The sequence below is a fragment of the Gopherus evgoodei genome, chromosome 16 (assembly GCF_007399415.2).
Source record: "Gopherus evgoodei ecotype Sinaloan lineage chromosome 16, rGopEvg1_v1.p, whole genome shotgun sequence".
NCBI classification, from domain to species: Eukaryota; Metazoa; Chordata; order Testudines; family Testudinidae; genus Gopherus; species Gopherus evgoodei.
Genome location: NC_044337.1, coordinates 14,723,431 through 14,743,439, shown reverse-complemented (window position 1 = coordinate 14,743,439; position 20,009 = coordinate 14,723,431). Strand labels below are relative to the sequence as shown.

At 46.6% G+C, this 20,009-nt stretch overlaps 1 protein-coding gene across 2 annotated transcripts in view; it reads right to left on the bottom strand.

Annotated features, from left to right (window-relative positions):
• The window catches only part of NCS1 (neuronal calcium sensor 1), a 110,493-nt gene extending 91,387 nt beyond the window's left edge, over positions 1 to 19,106 (bottom strand). Inside the window, exons 1-2 of one of the 2 annotated variants that reach the window (XM_030535789.1) lie at positions 18,901 to 19,106; positions 479 to 1,899 (exon numbers count right to left, since the gene is read on the bottom strand). In XM_030535789.1, coding sequence (XP_030391649.1) covers positions 479 to 581 — 103 coding nt within the window. In that variant the 5' untranslated portion in view covers positions 582 to 1,899; positions 18,901 to 19,106. Of the gene's footprint in view, positions 1 to 478; positions 1,900 to 11,213; positions 11,269 to 18,900 lie in introns of those variants that run through there. The other variant, XM_030535788.1, reaches the window with a different exon arrangement.
• Between the last annotated feature and the right edge of the window lie 903 nt (positions 19,107 to 20,009).

The window sequence follows — 20,009 nt, the reverse complement described above, 5'->3', positions numbered from 1 at the left end:
TGTTTGGGGGAGAAGGGGGAGTTCTGCTTTCCTCGCAGGGGGAGTTCTGCTTTCCTCGCCAACACTTCAGAGCATCGTGATGTCTGAATCACCAGGCTGAGCTTCTCTAGAAAGAAATACTTGCTTGTCTGGTGCTTCTCACAGCAGTGGCCGGCTAATCCCTGAGTAATGATACCATAGCAGGGTTCTCCCTTAAGTGATGACCCCCCTCAAATACCTGGGTTTTCTTTCACTTTCTTTATCAGTGCAGCAGATCATGCAAATGCTACACACCGTGACACACTTACACATCCTTCCCCTCCACCTGTGTGGGTGCACGCATTCCTGTGACACAACCAGCACATGTGCAGCAAGCAGCAGGGCCCCACACGGAAAATCAAGGGCATCTTTTGATCATGACCAGCTCCTACTCCACCCCTACCCCTAGTACAAGAGCAATCGGAAAGTTGCCTGATTGTAAGGGGGTTGGAATACTTACAGTAGGTCTTCCTGGTCAGCTCTTCCACAACTTCAGGCTTCAACTTGCTGTTGGATTTCCCCATTATTGCCCAGCAGCTCTTCCTCCAGATCACTCTGTACATCAATCACTGTATTGCCTTGTAACTCCCCCTCTTTCACTGAGGGGTCATCAGGTGGCTTGCCTTGACTTTAAAAAAAAAAAAATCAAAATCACCTTGGGTTCTTCTTCCAATCTCCTCTCCTTCCTAGAACAATGTGTCTTTAAAAAACAAAAAAGCAGCAGCAGTGGAGTAAGGGGCAGAGGGGAGAATTGCTTTTGTTTTAGTGGTGCTCCAGCCTTACCGGGAGATAGGATTTCAGTCCTGGAGGATTTTACCCCGCTCTTCAACTGAAGAATAACGCTAATAAACAGAATTGCTACATTCCACTTGGAGAGAGAGCTTTGGGGTTCGGGTTCTGTTTTGCAGCGACCAGAGCCGTGGTTACATTTCAGTCATGATTTCTCTTCATAAAAAATTAAACACTGCAGGTTGATTTGTTTTTCCTCCCCTGCCCTTACTTGCACAGCCTGGTAAGGAAGGTTATTGTGCAGGATCTGTGTGTGCGTCTCTCTCTCTATCCTCCCGATAGCACTGTGGAGTGTTGCTGTTGTCGTCCCTGGTTACAGAACACCCTCCCCTCTTTCTTTCCCTGTGCAGCTTCAGCAGATGAGGATTTGCTGCTGCCTGCTGCTCTGCTGATAAGGTGTTAACTGGAATCTGCCAGTCAGACAGCAGCAGGCCAATGATGTCTCCCTTTCTTGTCTCCTCACTTTCCTTTTTAGATCAATCCTCTAAAAAAACCCACAACCCAATAACATTTTCATTCAAAACAACTCAATGGCTTCCTCTTTCTCTGCAGATGCATTGATTTCCTTCCTCTGGGGCCTGGAGAGAAAACGCTTGTTGTCTCGAACTTGGAGCTGAGAGTCTAATGGAGATCGCAGAGTCCCCCACTCCAGTCTCTCCAAAGTCGTGTATTTATCTGAGATTCACAGAAGTTAGGGATGGAAGAAACTGATTGGGTCCTTCGATCCGCCCTCTGCCAATGAGGAATCTGCCTTTGTTTTATTGGAAAGTGGCAACGATACATTTGGAGCTATGTAAATAAATGGGATTATTATTGTCACTATACTGGTTTCTGCCTTGATGCAAAGTCCCGTTAATGAGATTTACTGCCTATAGCACTGTAGCATTTTTTTGTTATGAAGACCCATATTCCTTCTCCCAGATTCCCTTGCCTGTGTTCTTGAGACTCTGTTTCTCTTGATGTTTTCCTGGCACGTAATAATTTACGAAGAAGTGACTTTTTGTGAATTTTGTAGATAACTCTAAGGCGTTTGCTTGCTTTCTCTCCCTTGGGGGAATTTTATAGTGAGTGTGCAGCCAGGGTGGCAGAAACCTGCAAGAAACAAAATAGATTTTCATCACTGACAGGTGGGTCTTTGTAAATCAATATTTTTCTTATCTCAAAGACAGAGCGTGCCCAGATTGGTGGAAACACCCAGCCTACCAAGCTGTGTTGCAGATGATTAACATACATCCCATCTGACAACGTTTTCTACTTATGCTATTTATCTCCAAAGAGATCAAATAATATACTGCAATCTATGAGTCTTCCTACAGTCATTTTTATCAGTGAAAGGGATTCTTTCCCCTCTGGGGCCAGTCAGAAACACCGATGTTGGCCCCTTCCCTCAAAGAGCCATGTGGGTTCTTTGGTGTTAAAATTAGGACTTACTAAAGACGACATACTGAGCCAGCTGATCACAGAGGTCGGAACATCACCGCCCCTTATGCACCAAACACATTAAGAGTGACCTCTCTGCACTAGACACCACATTAATATTATAACCATAAGCAGGCAAAGATTCTGACCACCCAGCCAGTAACCTCAGCAACAAAGCAACTCCCTGCAGGCAGTTCCATTTCTTTAGGCGCACTGCTCACTCAGGTTCAGGAGAGTGGTGAAGCAAAAAGAGCATTGATGGGGTTAAACCTACCAAGGGAGAAGAAACCTACTGAAGTCGTGCCTTCTCCTGCCAATTTCCAGTGCTTGCTCTGCCTCTGACTTGTTCGATGACCTTAGGTAAGTCAGAAGGATCATCATTTGGAGAACTGGCCTCTGATTTTGTTTGGTATGCTTCAATTTTTGGCACCCCCAACTTGGAGGTTTCACAGGTATTACTCAGCGCCCTCACAGGGCTCTCATGAGAATTAATTCATTCATGTTTGTAAAGTGAAAATGGAGACCATATTGAGATTCTTTGAAAATCTGACCCCAATCAACCTACCCATGGGCCATACAGAGAATCACTGACAGAGGTGAAAATACAGCCCAAGAGCTCACAGCTTAGCCTAGGGCAGTTACCTTCAACCCTATTCCACCTGGAGCTAAAAAAATCTATGGTTTTTTTTGCCACAACCCACCCAACCCCACAATCCTTTGCAGCCAGGAAGGGGAAGAGTATCTTCGGACACAGACTGGCTAACCTAGTGAGGAGGGCTTTAAACTAGGTTTGATGGGGTCAGGAGACAAAAGCCCACAGGTAAGTCAAAAAACATGGAAACCTGGGAGGAGGGTCAGAATCTGGGCGGGGGGAGAGCATGGGCCATTATAGCAGGGACAAGAGAGAGACAAGAGGGAACACAGAGAGGAAATCAAATCAGTATCTTAGAGGTCTGTACACTAATGCAAGAAGTATGGGGAATCAACAGGAAGAACTAGAAATGCTAGTGAATAAACACAACTATGACATAGTTGGCATCGCAGAGACTTGGTGAGATAATACACATGACTGGAACATTGATACAGAAAGGTACAGCTTGCTCAGGAAGGGCAGGAAGGGGAAAAAGGAGGATGGATATACTTGGACTGAGGCGGAGATGGAAATTGGAGACAGACTTGTTGACTTATCTCTGGGTAAGGATAAAAGGAGTAAAAAACAAGGGTGATGTCATGGTAGGGATCTACTACAGACCACCTAACCAGGAAGAAGAGGTGGATGAGGCTTTTTTTAAACAGCTAACAAAATCATCCAAAGCACAGGACTTGGTGGTGATGGGGGACTTCAACTACCCAGACATCTGTTGGGAAAATAATACAGCAAGGCACAGATTATCCAACATGGAATGTATTGGAGACAATTTTTTATTTCAGAAAGTGGAGAAAACAACCAGAAGAGATGCTGTTCTAGATTTGATTTTGACAAACAGGGAGGAACTTGCTGAGAATTTGAAAGCTGAAGGCAGCTTCGTTGAACGTGATCATGGTAATCATGAAATAAGAGAGTTCATGATTCTCAGGAAAGGTAGGAGGGAAAACAGCACAATAAAGACAATGGATTTCAAGAAGACAGACTTAGCAAACTCAGGGAGTTGGTAGGTACGATCCCATGGGAAGCAAGTCTAAGGAGAAAAACAGTTCAAGAGAATCGGGAGCTTTTCAGAGACACTATTAAGGGCACAAGGGCAAACTATTCCATTGTGTAGGAAAGATAGGAAGTATGGCAAGAGACCACCCTGGCTTACCCAGGAAATCTTCAGTGATCTGAAACTCAAAATAAAGTGAAAACTAGGACAAATTACAAAGGATGAATAGAAACAACTAACACAAGTATGTAGGGACAAAATTAGAAAGGCCAATGCACAAAAGGAGATTAAACTAGTTAGAGACATAGAGGGTATCAATAAAACTTTCCACACAAATATTAGAAGCAAGAGGAAGACCAAGGAAAGGGTAGGTCCTTTACTCAATGAGGCGAGAAAGACAATAACAGAAAACGGTAGAAGAACCAAATGACATTGTTGTTTCAGTTTTTACCAAAAAGTTTAGTAACAATTAGATGTCTAACATAGTGAATATCAGTGAAAATGAGGTAGGTTCAGAGGCTAAAATAGGGAAAGAACAAGTTAAAAATTACTTAAGCAAGTTAGATGTCTTCAAGTGGCCAAGGCCTGATGAAATACATCCTAGAATACTCAAGGAGCTGACTGAGGAGACAGCTGATCTATTAGCGATTATCTTTGAAAACTCATGGAAGCCAGGAGAGATTCTAAAGGACTGGAAGATGACAAATCTAGTGCCCATCTATACAAAGGGGAATTACAGACCAGTCAGCTTAATTTCAGTACCTGGAAAGATAATGGAGCAAAGAACTAGGCAATCAATTTGCAAATATCTAGAAAATCATAGGGTGATAGCACTCAGCAGGGATTTGTCAAGAAAAATTGTGTCAAATCAACCTAATAGCTTCCTTTGACAGGGTAACAAGTTTTATGGATGGGAGGAAGTGGTAGATGTGGTATATCTTGACTTCAGTAAGGCTTTTGATACTGTCTTTCATGACCTTCTCATACATAAACTAGGTAAATAGAGCCTAGATAGAGCTACTATGAGATAGGTGCATAACTGGTTGGAAAATTTCCCAGAGAGTAGTTATCAGTGGTTCACAGTCATGCTGGAAGGACACATCAATGTCCTGAAAGAGTCAGTCCTGGATCTGGTTCTGTTCAAAAACTTCATCAATGATTTAGATCAGGGGTAGGCAACCTATGGCACATGTGTCAAAGGTGGCATGCGAGCTGATTTTCAGTGGCACCCACGCTGTCCGGGTCCTGGCCACTGGTCCGGGGAGCTCTGCATTTTAATTTAGTTTTAAATTAAGCTTCTTAAACATTTTAAAAACCTTATTTATTTTACATACAACAATAGTTTAGTTATATATTATAGACTTATAGAAAGAGACCTTCTAAAAATGTTAAAATGTATTACTGGCACGAGAAACCTTAAATTAGAGTGAATAAATGAAGACTTGGCACAGCACTTCTGAAAGGTTGCTGACCCCTGATTTAGATAATGGCATAGAGAACACACTTATAAAATTTGCAGATCCTACCAATCTAGGAAGGGTTATAAGTGCTTTGGAGGATAGGATAAAAATGATCTGGACAAATTGGAGAAATGGTCTGAAGTAAATAGAATGAAATTAAATATGAACAAATGCAAAGTACTCTACTTAGGAAGGAACAATCAATTGCACACATACACAATGGGAAATGACTGCCTAGAAAGGAGTACGGCAGAGAGGGATATGGGGGTTATAGTTGATTGCAAGCTAAATATGAGTCAAAAGTGTAACACTGTTGCAAAAAAAAAGCAAACATCATTCTAGGACAGGGTTTCTCAAACAGGGGTCGCCGCTTGTGTAGGGAAAACCCTGGCAGGCCAGGCCGGTGTGTTTACCTGCCCCGCCCGCAGGTCCAGCCGATCGCGGCTCCCATTGGCCGCGGATCGCTGCTCCGGGCCAATGGTAGCTGCTGGAAGCGGCGTGGGCTGAGGGACTTACTGGCCACTGCTTCAGCAGCCCCCGTTGGCCCGGAGCAGCAAACCATGGCCAGTGGGAGCCCCGACTGGCCGGACCTGCAGACGGGGCAGGTAAATACACCGGCCTGGCCCACCAGGGGCTTTCCCTACATAAGCGTTGACTCCTGTTTGGGAAACCCTGTTCTAGGATGTATTAGCAGGAGAGTTGTAAGCAAGACACAAGAAGTAATTCTTCCGCTCTAGTCTGCACTGATAAGGCCTCAACTGGAGTATTGTATCCAGTTCTGGGTGCCACATTTCAGCAAAGATGTGGACAAATTGGAGAAAGTTCAGGGGAGAGCAACAAAAATGATTAAAGGTCTAGAAAACATGACCTATGAGGGAAGATTGAAAGAATTGGGTTTGTTTAGTCAGCAGAAGAAAAGACTGAGGGGGGGACAGATAACAGTTTTCAAGTACAGTAACTCCTCACTTAAAGTTGCTGATCAGTTGGGGAACATGCTCGTTTAGAGTTGTGCAGTGCTTCCTTCTAACGTTGTTTGGCAGCCGCCTGCTTTGTCCACTGCTTGCAGGAAGAGCAGCCCGTTGCAGCTAGCTGGTGGGGGCTTGGAACCAGGGTGGACCATCAGCCCCCCTTATCAGCTCCCCGCTCCCCTAAGTTCCCTGTGCTGCAGACGCCCAGCAGGCTATCAAGGCAGTTGAGCTGTCCCTCCTCCCACTGCCATGTGCTGCTCCTGCCCTCTGCCTTGCAGATACTCCCAGAGACTCCTGTTTGCTGTGCAGAAGGGGAAGGGGGGGCAAATGTCAGGGTGTACCCCTCCCCTCTGCTCGTGCACCCCACTTACCCCTTCTCCATAGAGAGCAGGGAGGGGACATGGACGGAGAGAGACAGAGAGAGCTTGGGGCAGCAGCTGCTGTCTCAACTTCCTGATCCACTTAAAAAGACAGTGCACTTAAGAGTGGGTCAGCTTACTTAAAGGGCAGTGTGCATCTCTCTCCCTCTCCCACACACAAGGTGTGTGTCTGTCTCTGTCTGCTATGCTGTCTCCCCTCCCTCCTGTTCACGCTGCCTTGATGAGAGGTTACGTTAGCAACAATGTGTTAACCTCTGAGGGCTCAACCAAGTGCTAGCTCATCATTCAGCAGCAAGGCATTCCCTGGGAAATATCCCTCCCTCTTCCACCCTGTGACTTCACCACCTCAACCAAGCGTCACAATCATCATAGCTGTGAACAGGATTAAATTGTTTGTTTAAAATGTATACTGTGTGTATGTCTATATAATATATAGTTTTTTGTCTGGTGAAAAAAATTTCCCTGGAACCTAACCCTCATATTTACATTAATTCTTACAGGGAAATTGGATTCGCTTAACATCGTTTCACTTAAAGTCGCATTTTTCAGGCACAGAACTACAACGTTAAGCGAGGAGTTACTGTACATAAAAGGAGAAGAGAGAAAAATTGTTCTTGTTAACCTCTGAGGATAGGACAAGAAGCAATGGGCTACATTGCAGCAAGGGAGGTTTAGATTGGACATTAGGAAAAGTTTCCTGTCACGGTTAAGCACTGGTACAAATTGTCTAGGGAGGTTTTGGAATCCCCATCATTGGCGATTTTTAAGAGCAGGTTAGACAAACACCTGTCAGGGATGGTCTAGTTATTGCGTAGTCCTGCCTTGAGTGAAGGGGACAGGACGAGATGACCTCCCGAGGTCCCTTCCAGTCCTACACTTCTATGATTCTATGAGACTGTAGCCAGGAAAAAAACCAAAAACACATGGCTGATGTTGGGTGCTGGGATTTGTAGCACTGGGTGTGAGGAGGTTACCCAGGCTTGGTGAGGGCCAAAGGAGAATTGGTCATACAGACTCACAGTCTATGAAAGCTCTGTGTATGTGCTAATTATCTCTATTGCTCCACTGCTGCTTATCTTCTCTCCTACCTTGTATTTTAAATCCTGCCTGGGCTGTCCGGACATGCCTTTATTCCTCAAATATCAGCAACTGCTGAGGGGAATAACAGACACTTTAAATAATAAAGTAAAGGCTGTTCTGTAACCCTGCAAAGAGTACAGTGCAAATTGTGTGTGTGTTTATAAGGAACAAGGTGGGTGGGGGTGAGCAAGCGTGGATTACAGTACACAAACGGTATGTTTCTTTACTAGTGAAGACTGCCACCGCCAATTGTCCAGGGACATAGTCCCTACAGCAGACATTTCTAAAATATATAATCCCCTATTAGCAAACCTGCCACAAACAAGCTCATTAAGGCAGCAAAGTTTAAAAACACAGCAGCATCCTTTATCAACACATCCTCAGCCTGGGCAACAAACGGCTGACGGTAATGTATCGGTATGAGACAAAAGAAAGGAGGCACCAATTCTCTTCTCTTATGCACTAGTGTCAAAAGGAATAAGCCCACTGACTTCCAGTGAGTTACTAGGGATTTACATCATAGACTCAGAGACTTTAAGGCCAGAAGGGATCATCATGCTCATCTAGTCTGACCTCCCTGCACATCACAGGCCACAAAACCTCATCCACCCACTCCGGTAAAGGCCCATAATTTCTGGCTGAGTTACTGGTGTAACTATGAAAGGGGGGTGTGAAGCCCTCAAATCTTAATGTAAAGACTTCATGGTACAGAGAATCCAGCATATCTGAGAGCAGAACGTGGCAAGAGTCTGTTCTCTTCTAGATGCTACTTAGATTGTAATCCCCTTGGGGCAGGGACCATCTTTTTGTTCTGAGTTTGTACAGCACCTAGCACAATAGGGCCTGGTCTATGCCTAGGGCCCCTAGGCACTATAGTAGGGTAAGTAATAATAAAATAATAATAGGGTGGTAGTGAGGCATGCTAGCCTCATAGACCCCTACACTAGTGAGAGGAGGCCTGGGGGTAAGGCACTGACTGGGACTCTGGAAGTCTGGGTTCAATATCTGGCGCTTCCACAAAATTCCCTGTGGGACCTTGGGCAAGGCAATTTCTTTGTGCCTCAGTTTCCCATCTGCAAGATGCAAATAGCAATACTTCCACTTCGCCTATTTACATTGTAAGCTCTTTGGCGGAGAGACTGTCTCTTGCTGTTTATGTACAGCACCAGCGCACAAGGGTCCCCCCCTCTCCGGGGAGGCCTCAAGAAGTTACTGCAATAAGCAATGCCATCCCAGACTAATTATTTTAGAACACAGCTCTGCTGCTGAGAAACTGATGTTAACAGGATTCAATTGAATTTAAAACCCTACCCTGCCTCTGCCACAGAAAACACTATCAAGGAGCTGCGCTCACTTGGTGAAAGGATAAAAGTAATCAGAAACTGTGCAAGCTAGTCAATTTCTCTCCCTAATTACTGACATTGGCTTTCTTCCTTCCTTGGTAAGGAAAAAGGTGGTGGGTGTTGGCAAGGATGGAATGTTATTTCCAAAGATACAAAGACACAAGTTGCTTCGGGCAGGCTGGCTTCAAATCAGAATGGGGCAAAAGAATTCTAACTAAACATGACGCATGCAGAGAGTATCCCTACATGAATGAAATATTGAGGTAACTTCCTTACAGAGGAAACTGAAGACTGGGCCAGCACTTGAATGCAGCTTTGCTTCATGAACTCCCTTCTGTCTCCCTTCTGAGCTATACATTACCATCCTGGGCAGCTCTCTTTATCACATCGCTAGCTACTGCAGTACAGTACTGCAGTGCAATCAGCAACAACCTTGGGTACTCTTGCAGCAGGGTAACAACAGACACAGCATGCCACAAAGGATATTAAGTCTCAAGACTCAGAACTAGCTTTTCCATTAACCAACTGTTTGCGTCCTGAGTTAAAACACCTTCTGTTCACCATCCTGCAATCTGCTGCCATGGAAATGATTATTCATTCAACTATATTCATTATTCTATCGTCCTCGTGATCAAACACGGCTGGCAGGGAGAAAGTTCATGCATAAATAAAAAGCACCGAAGGGGTTTTAGAATATGCTCGACATTATTACTGGAAGAACTGTGAAATGTGTAGATCTGGTGTACAGTAAAATCTGTTTCTATAACAAGCTCTTTCCTGCCCCCCCATTATTTATTTTAATGAGTTTAATAGAATTACTGACTTCTCTTTAATCAGTAGCCAGCAAGTCTAGTAACTTCAGAAACGCATTCTTTGTTACAGGTGGGATAACCACTCTGCAGTCAAAGATGATTTAATAAGCAGCTTTATCTGCCTTCATGAGTCTTTTTTTTTAATTGAAGACGTCATTGTCATTTTATTACTATGATTATAGTCACTTCATCAAATATTGCTGAAGCTATGGGGCAACATTTGATTCTGCACCTTTTGTACATTCTGGTCACTTACTTCGCAAGGCAAACGTTCTCCTCTTCCGCTTTCTCTGAGTATGTACATACATTTTTAAACAAAAGAGCGTGGAAAATGTAAACCCAAAGAAGTCTGACACTGTCCCAGCCCCTGCTAGCAGCAACATTCTCCTAATCAAATGACAAGGGGGTATGTTCTGTGCATGGCCAGCATCCACAATAACACAAGCTTTGCAACATGTAAAAATCCCATGTGTCCCAAGCTGTTATGATTGTTGTTTGCAGCAGAGCCTAATGGGCGCGGCTGAGCCCAGGGCCGCATTGTGCTAGGTTCTGTACATACACAGAATAAGAGACAATCCCTGCCGGGAATAAAACCCAAGTCCCCATGTGTCCCAATCCAGTTTCTTAACCACAAAACCATCCTTCCTTCCAAAGAGGCATTGCCAAAAAGCGACCAGTATTTGCAAGGCAGAAACAGCGACAATGGCTGCAGGCGCACGCCTGGTTTTTTGTTTCTAACATCACTGAAACCCAGGGGCCTGAAAGAGCTTTCTGGAGGGCGGGAGGGTGTAACATGGCAGGAATTTCGAGACAGGAATTGGGGCTGCCCCTATTAAGGAAGCCGAGGTGGCAAAGCGGAGAGGGCCTGGCTCCTGTCTTCTCCTGGGTGACAGACGCAGCCTGCGAAGCATCCCGCTGGAGGAGTTTCTCCCCTTTAAAGGCAACTTCCCCCGCACCCCCACAGGCAACCTCGTGTCTCCCTCTTCTCCAGGCATCTGCAGCGGCTGGGGCGGGGCGCAGGGACTTATCTGGGCATCTCACTGCGCCCCTGGGGAGGGCGCCTGCCTGCCCCAGCCTCTCCCGGCGCCGCTAGAGCGGATCGCGGCCCCCAGGCCGCCCCTGGGAGCCTGGTCCTGCGGCGCCGGGGCTCGCCGGCAGCGAGGGGGGATTTCCCCCGGGGGCCCCGCGCGGCACGGCCGGGCTGCTCGCACCTCGCCACTCCCGCCCGGGCCCGGGGCGGAGCGATGTGCCGGGCAAAGCCCCCCGCCCCGGCCCCGGCCCCGGCCCGCTCCCCCACTCACCCGCAGGCTCCGGTCCGCCAGGCTCGCCCCGCTCCCCGCACGGGCCTCGGCCCAGCCCCGCTCCGCTCCGCCCGGCGCGTCTCTCCGCCTCCCGCTCCCGCCGCAGGGATGCGGAGCCCGGGGCGCTCGGGGGCGGCTCAGCGGGCGGCGGGGTCAGGGACACGCGTGGGGGGCGCACGCGGGGACCATCACGATCCCGCGGTGGGGGGGGGGGCGCACGTGGTGACAGTCCAGGCCTGGTTGGGAAGAGGGGGGGCCACATCCACTGACCGTCGAGTCCCTGTCACTCGGGGGCTGAACATGGTGAATGTGACCCGGCCCATTGCTTCCCAGGCAGGGGTCTGGGAGAGGGGCCGCAGACAGGTTTCAGGGGGGCTGCCAAGCAGGGCTGGTGTTAGACGTGCTACAGCCCAGGGCAGAAAGCCAGTGCCCCACAGCACAGGACTGCAGCCCAGAGCCCCCAAAGCCTGAGCCACTTAGCTTCGTGGGGTCCCCAGGCAAGTGCCCTGCTTGCTGCCCCCTAATGTCAGCCCTGGCTTTCACATGCAGAAAACCAGTTGTTGTGGCACAGGTGGGCTGTGGATTTTTTATAGCATAGGGGGAGGGGGCAGGATTCCGAAAGAGAAAGGTTGAGAACCCCTGACCCAGACATACTCCGGCAGGTATGTTACCTGTGTCCAGCCCTCCTCTCGCTGTTTCGCGTGGCTTCTGCTGAAAGCTATGCACTGGCTGAGTGCCATGGTTACTGCCAGAGGTTTGAGTGGGAACTAGTGTAAGAGAGCTGCAAAATGTGGACTATTAGGGTGCGAAACAGTTGAAGCAACCTGTTCGCCTGAGGTGAGATGGGGTTTCAGGGCTAACTCAACCAGCGCTGAGAACAATCCACAGCACTTCCTGCAGGGGCTGGACCAGCCACTTACAAAGACAAATGAACCCCAGCATTGTTTTCTGAAGAGGGGGCCCCTTGAGGGGAGAGACAATAGTCTGTAACTGTGTAAGAGCAGAGGAAGTGACACAAGTTGTTACCCATGACTGAGGAGAAACTGCCAGTGGGGGTGTCTCTTGGGAGGTAGAGGCCAGCTGTCTGAACTGGACTAGTGTAGCGCTGTAAAGATTGACCATTGGGTGAGAGAAATACCTTACATAGCATCAATTTGACACCCAGAGCATCTCTCCAGCACCGTAATCTCTATTGATTCCCTGTTGGTTTCCGGGTGGAGTTCAAGGGGTTGGTTTTTACCTCTGATGCCTCTCAGAGCCCACCTTTTTCCACACTCTACGGCTGTAGCCAGCAGAGCCGCTGGAGTTGCCTTGGCGTTGCTGTTGTCCCCATTGCCCAAAGGGGCACTAAGGCACAGAGAGCCCAATGCTACACAGGGTGACTGTGGCAGTGCACAGCACTAAATGTGGGTTCCCAGATTACTGCTCTAACCACTGCACCTTCTTTCCTCTTCAGGCTGTAAGGCAGATGCTGCTGCCCATCTGAGTTCAGGGAGTACATCCCACTTCAGCAGACTGAGCATTGGGCAGGGTATGCAGATATGCTGAAGCAAGTGCTCCAGGTCTTGAGACTGCCCCAGAAGGTGGGACACTGGACATGATAGACCGTTGGCCCTTCCTGTACAGCGTCTTACTCACTTGCAGGGTAGCGGCCTGCCCTGGTTCAGACATGGATGGTTAGATCCCCTCTAGCCTAAATCAGATTGTAAACACACTAGGACAGAGACTGTGTCTTCCTCTCTTTTGCTCAGTGCTGAACAGGCAAGTGAGAAATCCCCTGACCACCCTGAGTAAGAAAATTCTTCTGGCAAGCAGGGGCAGAGGCCGTGCCACCTTCTCTGTTAGTGTGGTATCAAGCACATGGACATCGGAGATAAGAGGCCAAAAGGCATCAGGCTCAGGGAGTATAGGTGAGTCTCATCTTACGCGGGGGTTCTGTTCCGCCATTAGCACGTAGAGTGAAAACCGCGTATAGTCAAAATTACATTGAGTTGAATGGCAGGCAGAATCGCCCACACTACAGGTACCGTATTAAAATTGTTATTTTTCTCTTTTTGTTTTTGCCGACCACGTAAAGCTGAAATTGCGCATGTTAAATGCACGTAAGATGCGACAGACCTGTATATGTTGCCAGATCTGCCTGCCCAGCTTCATACCATCATTGTTCTGGGGCACTGCACAGCTGATTTTGCCAGTTTCCATCATCTCCTGTAGCAGCCTTGGGAAATGTGAATTAGTTTCTCCTAGCTACAAGTGGAGACAAATATATAAGTTTTAGGGCTGTCAAGAGATTAAAAAAATTAATCATGATTAATTGTGCAATTAAAAAAATTAATCACATGATTAATCGTGCTGTCGAACAATAATAGAATACTATTTTAGGGCTGTCAAGCGATTAAAACTGATTAATCGCACTGTTAAACAATAATAGAATACAATTGAAATATTTTGAATGTTTTCTACGTTTTCAAATATATTGATTTCAATTATAACAGAATACAAAGTGCACAGTGCTAACTTTATATTTATTTTTTGTAATTATTTGCACTGTAAAAAACCCAAAAGATATAGTATTTTTCAATTCACCTCATACAAGTACTGCAGTGCAATCTCTTTGTTGTGAAAGTGCTATTTACAAATGTAGATTTATTTTGTTACATAACTGCACTCCAAAACAAAACAATGTGGTGAATTGAAAAACATTGTTTCTTTTATCAGTTTTACAGTGCAAATATTTGTAATAAAAAATAATATACTCTGATTTCAATTACAACACAATATATATGAAAATGTAGAAAAACATCCAAAATAATACATTTCAATTGGCATTCTATTTTTTAACAGTGCAATTAAAACTGCAATTCATAGTGATTAATTTTTCTGAGTTAATCATGTGAGTTAACTGTGATTAATCGATAGCCCTAATACCTTTTTGTGCCATTGTGTGCATAGCAGGGGTGCTTGTGGGTTGTATAGCTATTGCAGGGACAGATTCTGCAACCCCCACTCGTTAAATACCCCTTCTGACCAGGAAGAGCACCATACATCAGCCATAGACTCCTTTCACCTCCAGTGCACCTGCTCAAGGAGTAACAAGTATCAGAATCTGGGTCTTGGAGACTTCCCTAGCTAGAAAACTGAGTATCTCCTCTTTCCTTGAAGGGAACTCACACAGTGGGGTACATACAGCATTTCTGTCATTTGCTTGTCCTGGGGAAAATCATCTTTGCAAGAGTTTTCTTGCTTCCCAACATACAGGCAGCTGCCACAAGGGTAGGCATCTGGCCGGGGGACCATGTGTGTGAATGTGATGCTCCTCAGGGCATGCTCAGGGCTGTGAGTTAGCTTGTTGGCACCTGCCTCCTGTGCAAGGGGGATCTTGCCTGTGCCAGCTGGGTGTTAGCTCACTAATACAACCAGCTCAAGCACTCTCCTCTTGGCTACACCAGCCCTGCCTTGGCTCCCAAGTCCCAGGGGGACACTTTGAAGGGACATCGAGCCCTGATCACTGAATACCCATAGAAATCCCAGATCCACCATTCCCAAAGTAACAGCTGACCCCAAGTTACCAAGTGTAGGCCCTAGTTCATGTTTATCGTTTTGTTTGGTAGTTAGCCATTTGTTTCCATCACTCACACTTGTTTCTATTTAAATCTGTAATTTTTTCTTAAGTAAATTTTCCTTTTGTTTTTTGTAATCAAACTCAAGTTACCAGTTTTACAGTAGCCCACCACTCCTGTATCACACACAGCACTTGAGTTTGATAACAATCAAACAAAATTACAGATTTAGATAGAAACAAGTGCAAGTGATGGAAACAAATGGCGAAATACCAAACAAAATCATAAACATGGACTAGGGCCTACACTGAATAGGCACTTTTCCTGTCTAAGAGAGAAGATTCTTACCCCAAAGTTCAGGCGTTCGCAACATTTGCTGGCCCTACGGAGCTAAGATCAATCATTCATGAAGCAGCCCCACTCGTCACCTTCTCAGTAAATGGATCCAGGGTGTCTTTCTCCACCCGGTGATATACTGAATCAATACTTGATTCACAGTTCAGGTGATCCCCACGCTGCCGTATCGTCCATTTCATTTCCAGGTTTTCTGTTGACTGTTCTGGGCTGGTGCAAAGGTGGACAATTGTGGATGTTACGTAATTGGCTAACCTGAGAGGGGTGACAACTCCCTCTTCATGAATGGGGCATCGCTGAGACACATCACCAAGACAATTATTCTGTGATGACTCACTTTCACTCCGAGACCATAAGGACATAATTTTCAATACAGTTACGTTACTCCTTAAATATTACCCATACACACATCTCGCAATGATTATGAGTACTGATAAGTTACAAGCTTTCAGTAGAGACCTCACCCTTTATGGATAAATACCATGAAAGCAGCATATGAGGTGCCCTGAGTGTGTCAGGTCTGCAACAGGACTTGCTTGCAAAGAACAGTGAACCCTTTGTCAGCTGGCACGAATGGGCCTCCCTGTCACAGTCAAATGAATTCACTAAAAAAATATAAGAAGTGGCTATTTTAAGATCTATTTCAGATCTGACAAGCTGACAAAAGCCAAGGAAATTCTTGGCACCCTTAGAGGAGAAGCTAAGCGTGGCAGTGCCAGGGAGAGCAAACACCCTTGCTGTCTTCGGAAAAGGCCCCTCCAGGTCAGGGCACCAAGAAGAACGTTGGAAATGCACTGCCCCTGTGGCATCAGTTCGGTGGATGAAGAAAGGCATCTTGTCTGCAGGGCTGTCGCTCTAGCACAGTGGTTCTCAAGCTGCAGTCCACAGGCCACTTGCGGCCCAATCAGCACATAGCTGCGGCCCATGTGACATAGGGCCATACGGGTAGCATCGGATGTGGCCCACATAGCACACTGCGGGCTGCATATGCGGCCCACAATAGGAAATAGGTTGAGAACCACTGCTCTACCTGCCCAGCAGGACCTTGCTGGAGCAGTGAATGAATCATGCTTTGCGTGTACATCATATCCTCTTACAGAAGTAGTGAAAATCCTGCCACCTTCACAGAAATAACAACATTCAGGAGGCCAAGAAAATTCTACTGCTGTGAGCCAAATGAATCCCTGGTGTAACAGGCTTCAGCGGAGTTATCCCAGGGATGAATTTGGTCAATCCCGTGTGTGTGACCACCTGTTCTCCTCTGGCTTGCCATTCAGGGATCTCTAAGCATACTGGGGTCTCAGAGAGGGGCTGTGATTCAGAGGCAGAACAGGGTTGATTAGGGATAGCATTGGCAGCCGTAACTCTGACTCTGGTGCTTTTTGGCTATCATAAGGCGGACGCTTGAAGCCGTTTCAGACTGGACGAGATGTGAACGGAACTGCTGTTGCTTTCCTCCAATGTCAGAACAGGTCACATTGACGCAAAGTCAAAATGCTTTGTAAAGTCCTGGCAGAAGGTTGGCATTGTCATTGTTTTGATGGCTGACCTATATCAGCCAAGTCACAGAGCCCTTGGAAATCAGGATTTAAAACTTAAAAACACAGAGGGACTCCGAACTCCACCAGGCCTGTTGGGCGTTACTCATAAATTAATTCTACATAACATAGTGTTTCCACCTATACGTGCTGTGTGGCTTCAGGTGAGGAGTGATGGCATACCACAGTGAGGCCAGGGGTCCTGGCCTTCTTTCCCCAGGCTGTGAGACTACAAGCGTTAAACCGTGGGCAGGGATAAGCGAAGCGGTGGAAGTGAACATGACTTTATAAGGCTGAACACACAGTGGTATGCTAAAAGCAGATGGTGTGGTAAGTGCTAATATTCAATACACTATCAATTTCTCTTGTTACATTCCAGTATATTTTTTAAAGACTATATCCTCTCCAGGGCTTCTGGGGCACTAATTATTATGCTAATATGTAAACCTTGAGAAGGCTGGCTGTTATGAACTAATCAGCCCCTCTCCTGTTTACTTGTTTGCGTATTAAGCACTGCAGCTAAGACACAGCAAAGCAAAGGGGAGGTAATGGCCTTCATAGGATTTTAAATCTTCTGGGATCGCAACTGGGAAACAGCTCTCCTGTGTGCCCCTCATGGGTTCTTCTTGAAGCAGAGGATCCTCAGCTTATCCAGCTGCTTTGAGCCTCCCAAGTGGGTTTCAAGATAGAGGTAATTTCTAACTGGACAGCGCATTTGTTATGACAGCGGCCCCAAAGACTGAATTTTGCAGAGTTGTGTCTGCTTAGCTATGCAACAAGCAGTCATTTGTTATAGCACCGCCATTACGCTCAGGTCACTGGGCCATTCAGGGTAAATGGAAGATTTGGAGAAATTGATTTCTTCCAAATGTCTCAGCACAGGGGTAAGATGATGCATTATAGTCATTACCATGAAGAACGCTCCAAGGGGACACAGGGCCGCTAATGGCAGGCTGCAAGGAAAATCTTACAGTGAAAGGTTGCTTGAGCAAGAAGGCGGCCCTTGGTATGAAGCAATGGCAGTGGCATGTAGGTTAACAGCAGAGAAACAGCCTGTTTTTTAACATGAGACTCGAGGGCAAGTGAAAGGTACCGGGTTGCCAGCCCTGGGTGGATAGACCCTCTGCTTGTGTAGCATCTAAGCTTTCCAACCAAAATCTCTCAGGTCCAGTAAACAAGTCCTGAGAATGATAGCTCAGTCCCTGCATCCCATTCAGTCCTTAGTCAAGGATGCTCCTAAAAATGGGTCTGACCCTCAAGCACAATTGTGCTGGCCGTTTTCATGCTGTGAACTAGATTGAAACCAGTTGATTTCAATGGATTACTTAGGAGTCACATTCACATTTCAGCTCCCCGGAGCTTGTCTACTTCACACACTCCACATGCTGTCAGTGCTGCAAATAAAACAGGCTAACAGCGGGTGTGATTTTAAAGGGACAGCATAGACAGGAAGAACTCTGTCCCAAGCCTCATATTGAAAACACATCTAAGCTTTAGGAACAAATCCATTTTAGACTGCAGAGGTCTCTGTCCATCTTAGAACTTTCCATCCTAATGTAAAAGACTGAATTAAAAAATCTGCAGCTATTTTCCAGATCGCTGTAAGACCATGCCAGGCTTGGCTGTGTAGCCTCCCATAAGGCTGCTGTGATTTATGACAATAGGCAGGCATTCTAGAATCATTAAGTCCCAGCAGCTATTTCTGGTTAGCTTTTGCAGCAGCAGTTACAGTCCCTTACTTATCAGGAATACAGATTAGAGAACCCGTGCTGCAAGCATCACTTTCCTTCCTCAAAGCGATGTCTTTCTAGGTGGCAGCTGAGCTGATGCCATGTGTGCATGAGAGACAGAAATAGGGTTTGATAGTAAAACAGTGGATCTGATATTTTTAAAAGACACAGTAATTAGCGATGGGAATGACTGAATCAGGCATCTAGTCCAGCCCACGGCCAGTGTGGGATTGCTCCCTAGCATATAGTTAGTAGCAAGTTGTCCAGTCAAGTACTAATTACCCGAAGCAAGAGAGATTTCTGTTTCACCAGGGAAACTGTTCTGCAGACTGGCAGATCTCACTGGTAGAAAGCAGCTAACATTTAATTTTCCCTTTTCTCTATTTCATCTCATTATTCTGCATTCTAGGGCCTTGGACCACCCCAATTAATTCCCCTCACTGCTTGCTGTTTATGCCATCCAAGCATTGCAGCTCCGTCTCGGTTCCCTTTAGTGATTACTTACCCAAACCTCCACAGCTTTAATTCTTTTAATCTTCCATCAGAGGCCAATTCCCTCTCGCCCCATAATCGCTGCTGCTGTTCTCTGCACTCCCTCCACTTTGGCTACAGCTTCATGCTATGGGAGGCCTCTCCATTGGGCTTTTCCCAAGGGATGAAGAGGCCAATACTTTGCATAGCTATGCCATGAAGTTGAGAGAGTTTTTTTTAAGCTTGCAGATTTCTTCCTGCAGAGCGGAAGCTAGGCTGAGTGAGCGAGTGAGAGCTTGAGGGTTAGCTTTTAAACTGTACCACGGCTGAGTCACTTCCAGGCTTTACAAGAGATTGGCCAGTCCACAGCTAACAGTGGGGTTTTTTTTAACCTTCCCTGGAAATGGGAAATTCAAACTGCAAAACTGCTTTAAAATGAGGACATTAGAACAAGGCCAGGAGCTCATTATGGGTCTGACCTTGCATGCAGAGACCCCATTTCTGTTCAAATAAACCTCTCAGTCTTGTGGCCAGTCCCATGTATTGTTTAACTGACTCTTTTTGCATTGAGCTTGTCAGGAGGCTAATGTTAGCATGGTCAAGAGGGTAGGTGTTAAACGATCACTCCGTTTGATTCCCCCGCCCTCCCATCTGGTAGGCCTGCAATAATCCCACGCCCCTCCTTGCCTTTCCAGCAGTAGAATAGTCGTCTCTCGTTCTGTTATGCTGTCCTTCAGCTGTCCCACTAGAGAGGTTCCATGTCTCTGTCGGATATAGCCACCTTGCTGTAGACTATATAGTCTGAACCTGGGGTGGCCAACCTGAGCCTGAGGAGCCAGAATTTACCAATGTACATTGCAAAAGAGTCACAGTAAGACGTCAGCAGCCTCCCGTCAGCTCCCCCCCCCCACTCCCAGTGCTCCCCCCCCACTGGCAGCCCTGCCGATCAGCTGTTTCATGGCATGCAGGAGGCTGTGGGGGGAAGGAGCGAGGGCACTGCAGGCTCAGGGGAGGGGGCAGGAAGGGGTGGAGTGGGGGACAGGGCCTGTGGCAGAGCCAGGGGTTGAGCAGCAAGCAGTCCGGCACATTGGAAAGTTGGCGCCTGTAGCTCCAGCCCTGGAGTCGGTGCCTATACAAGGAGCC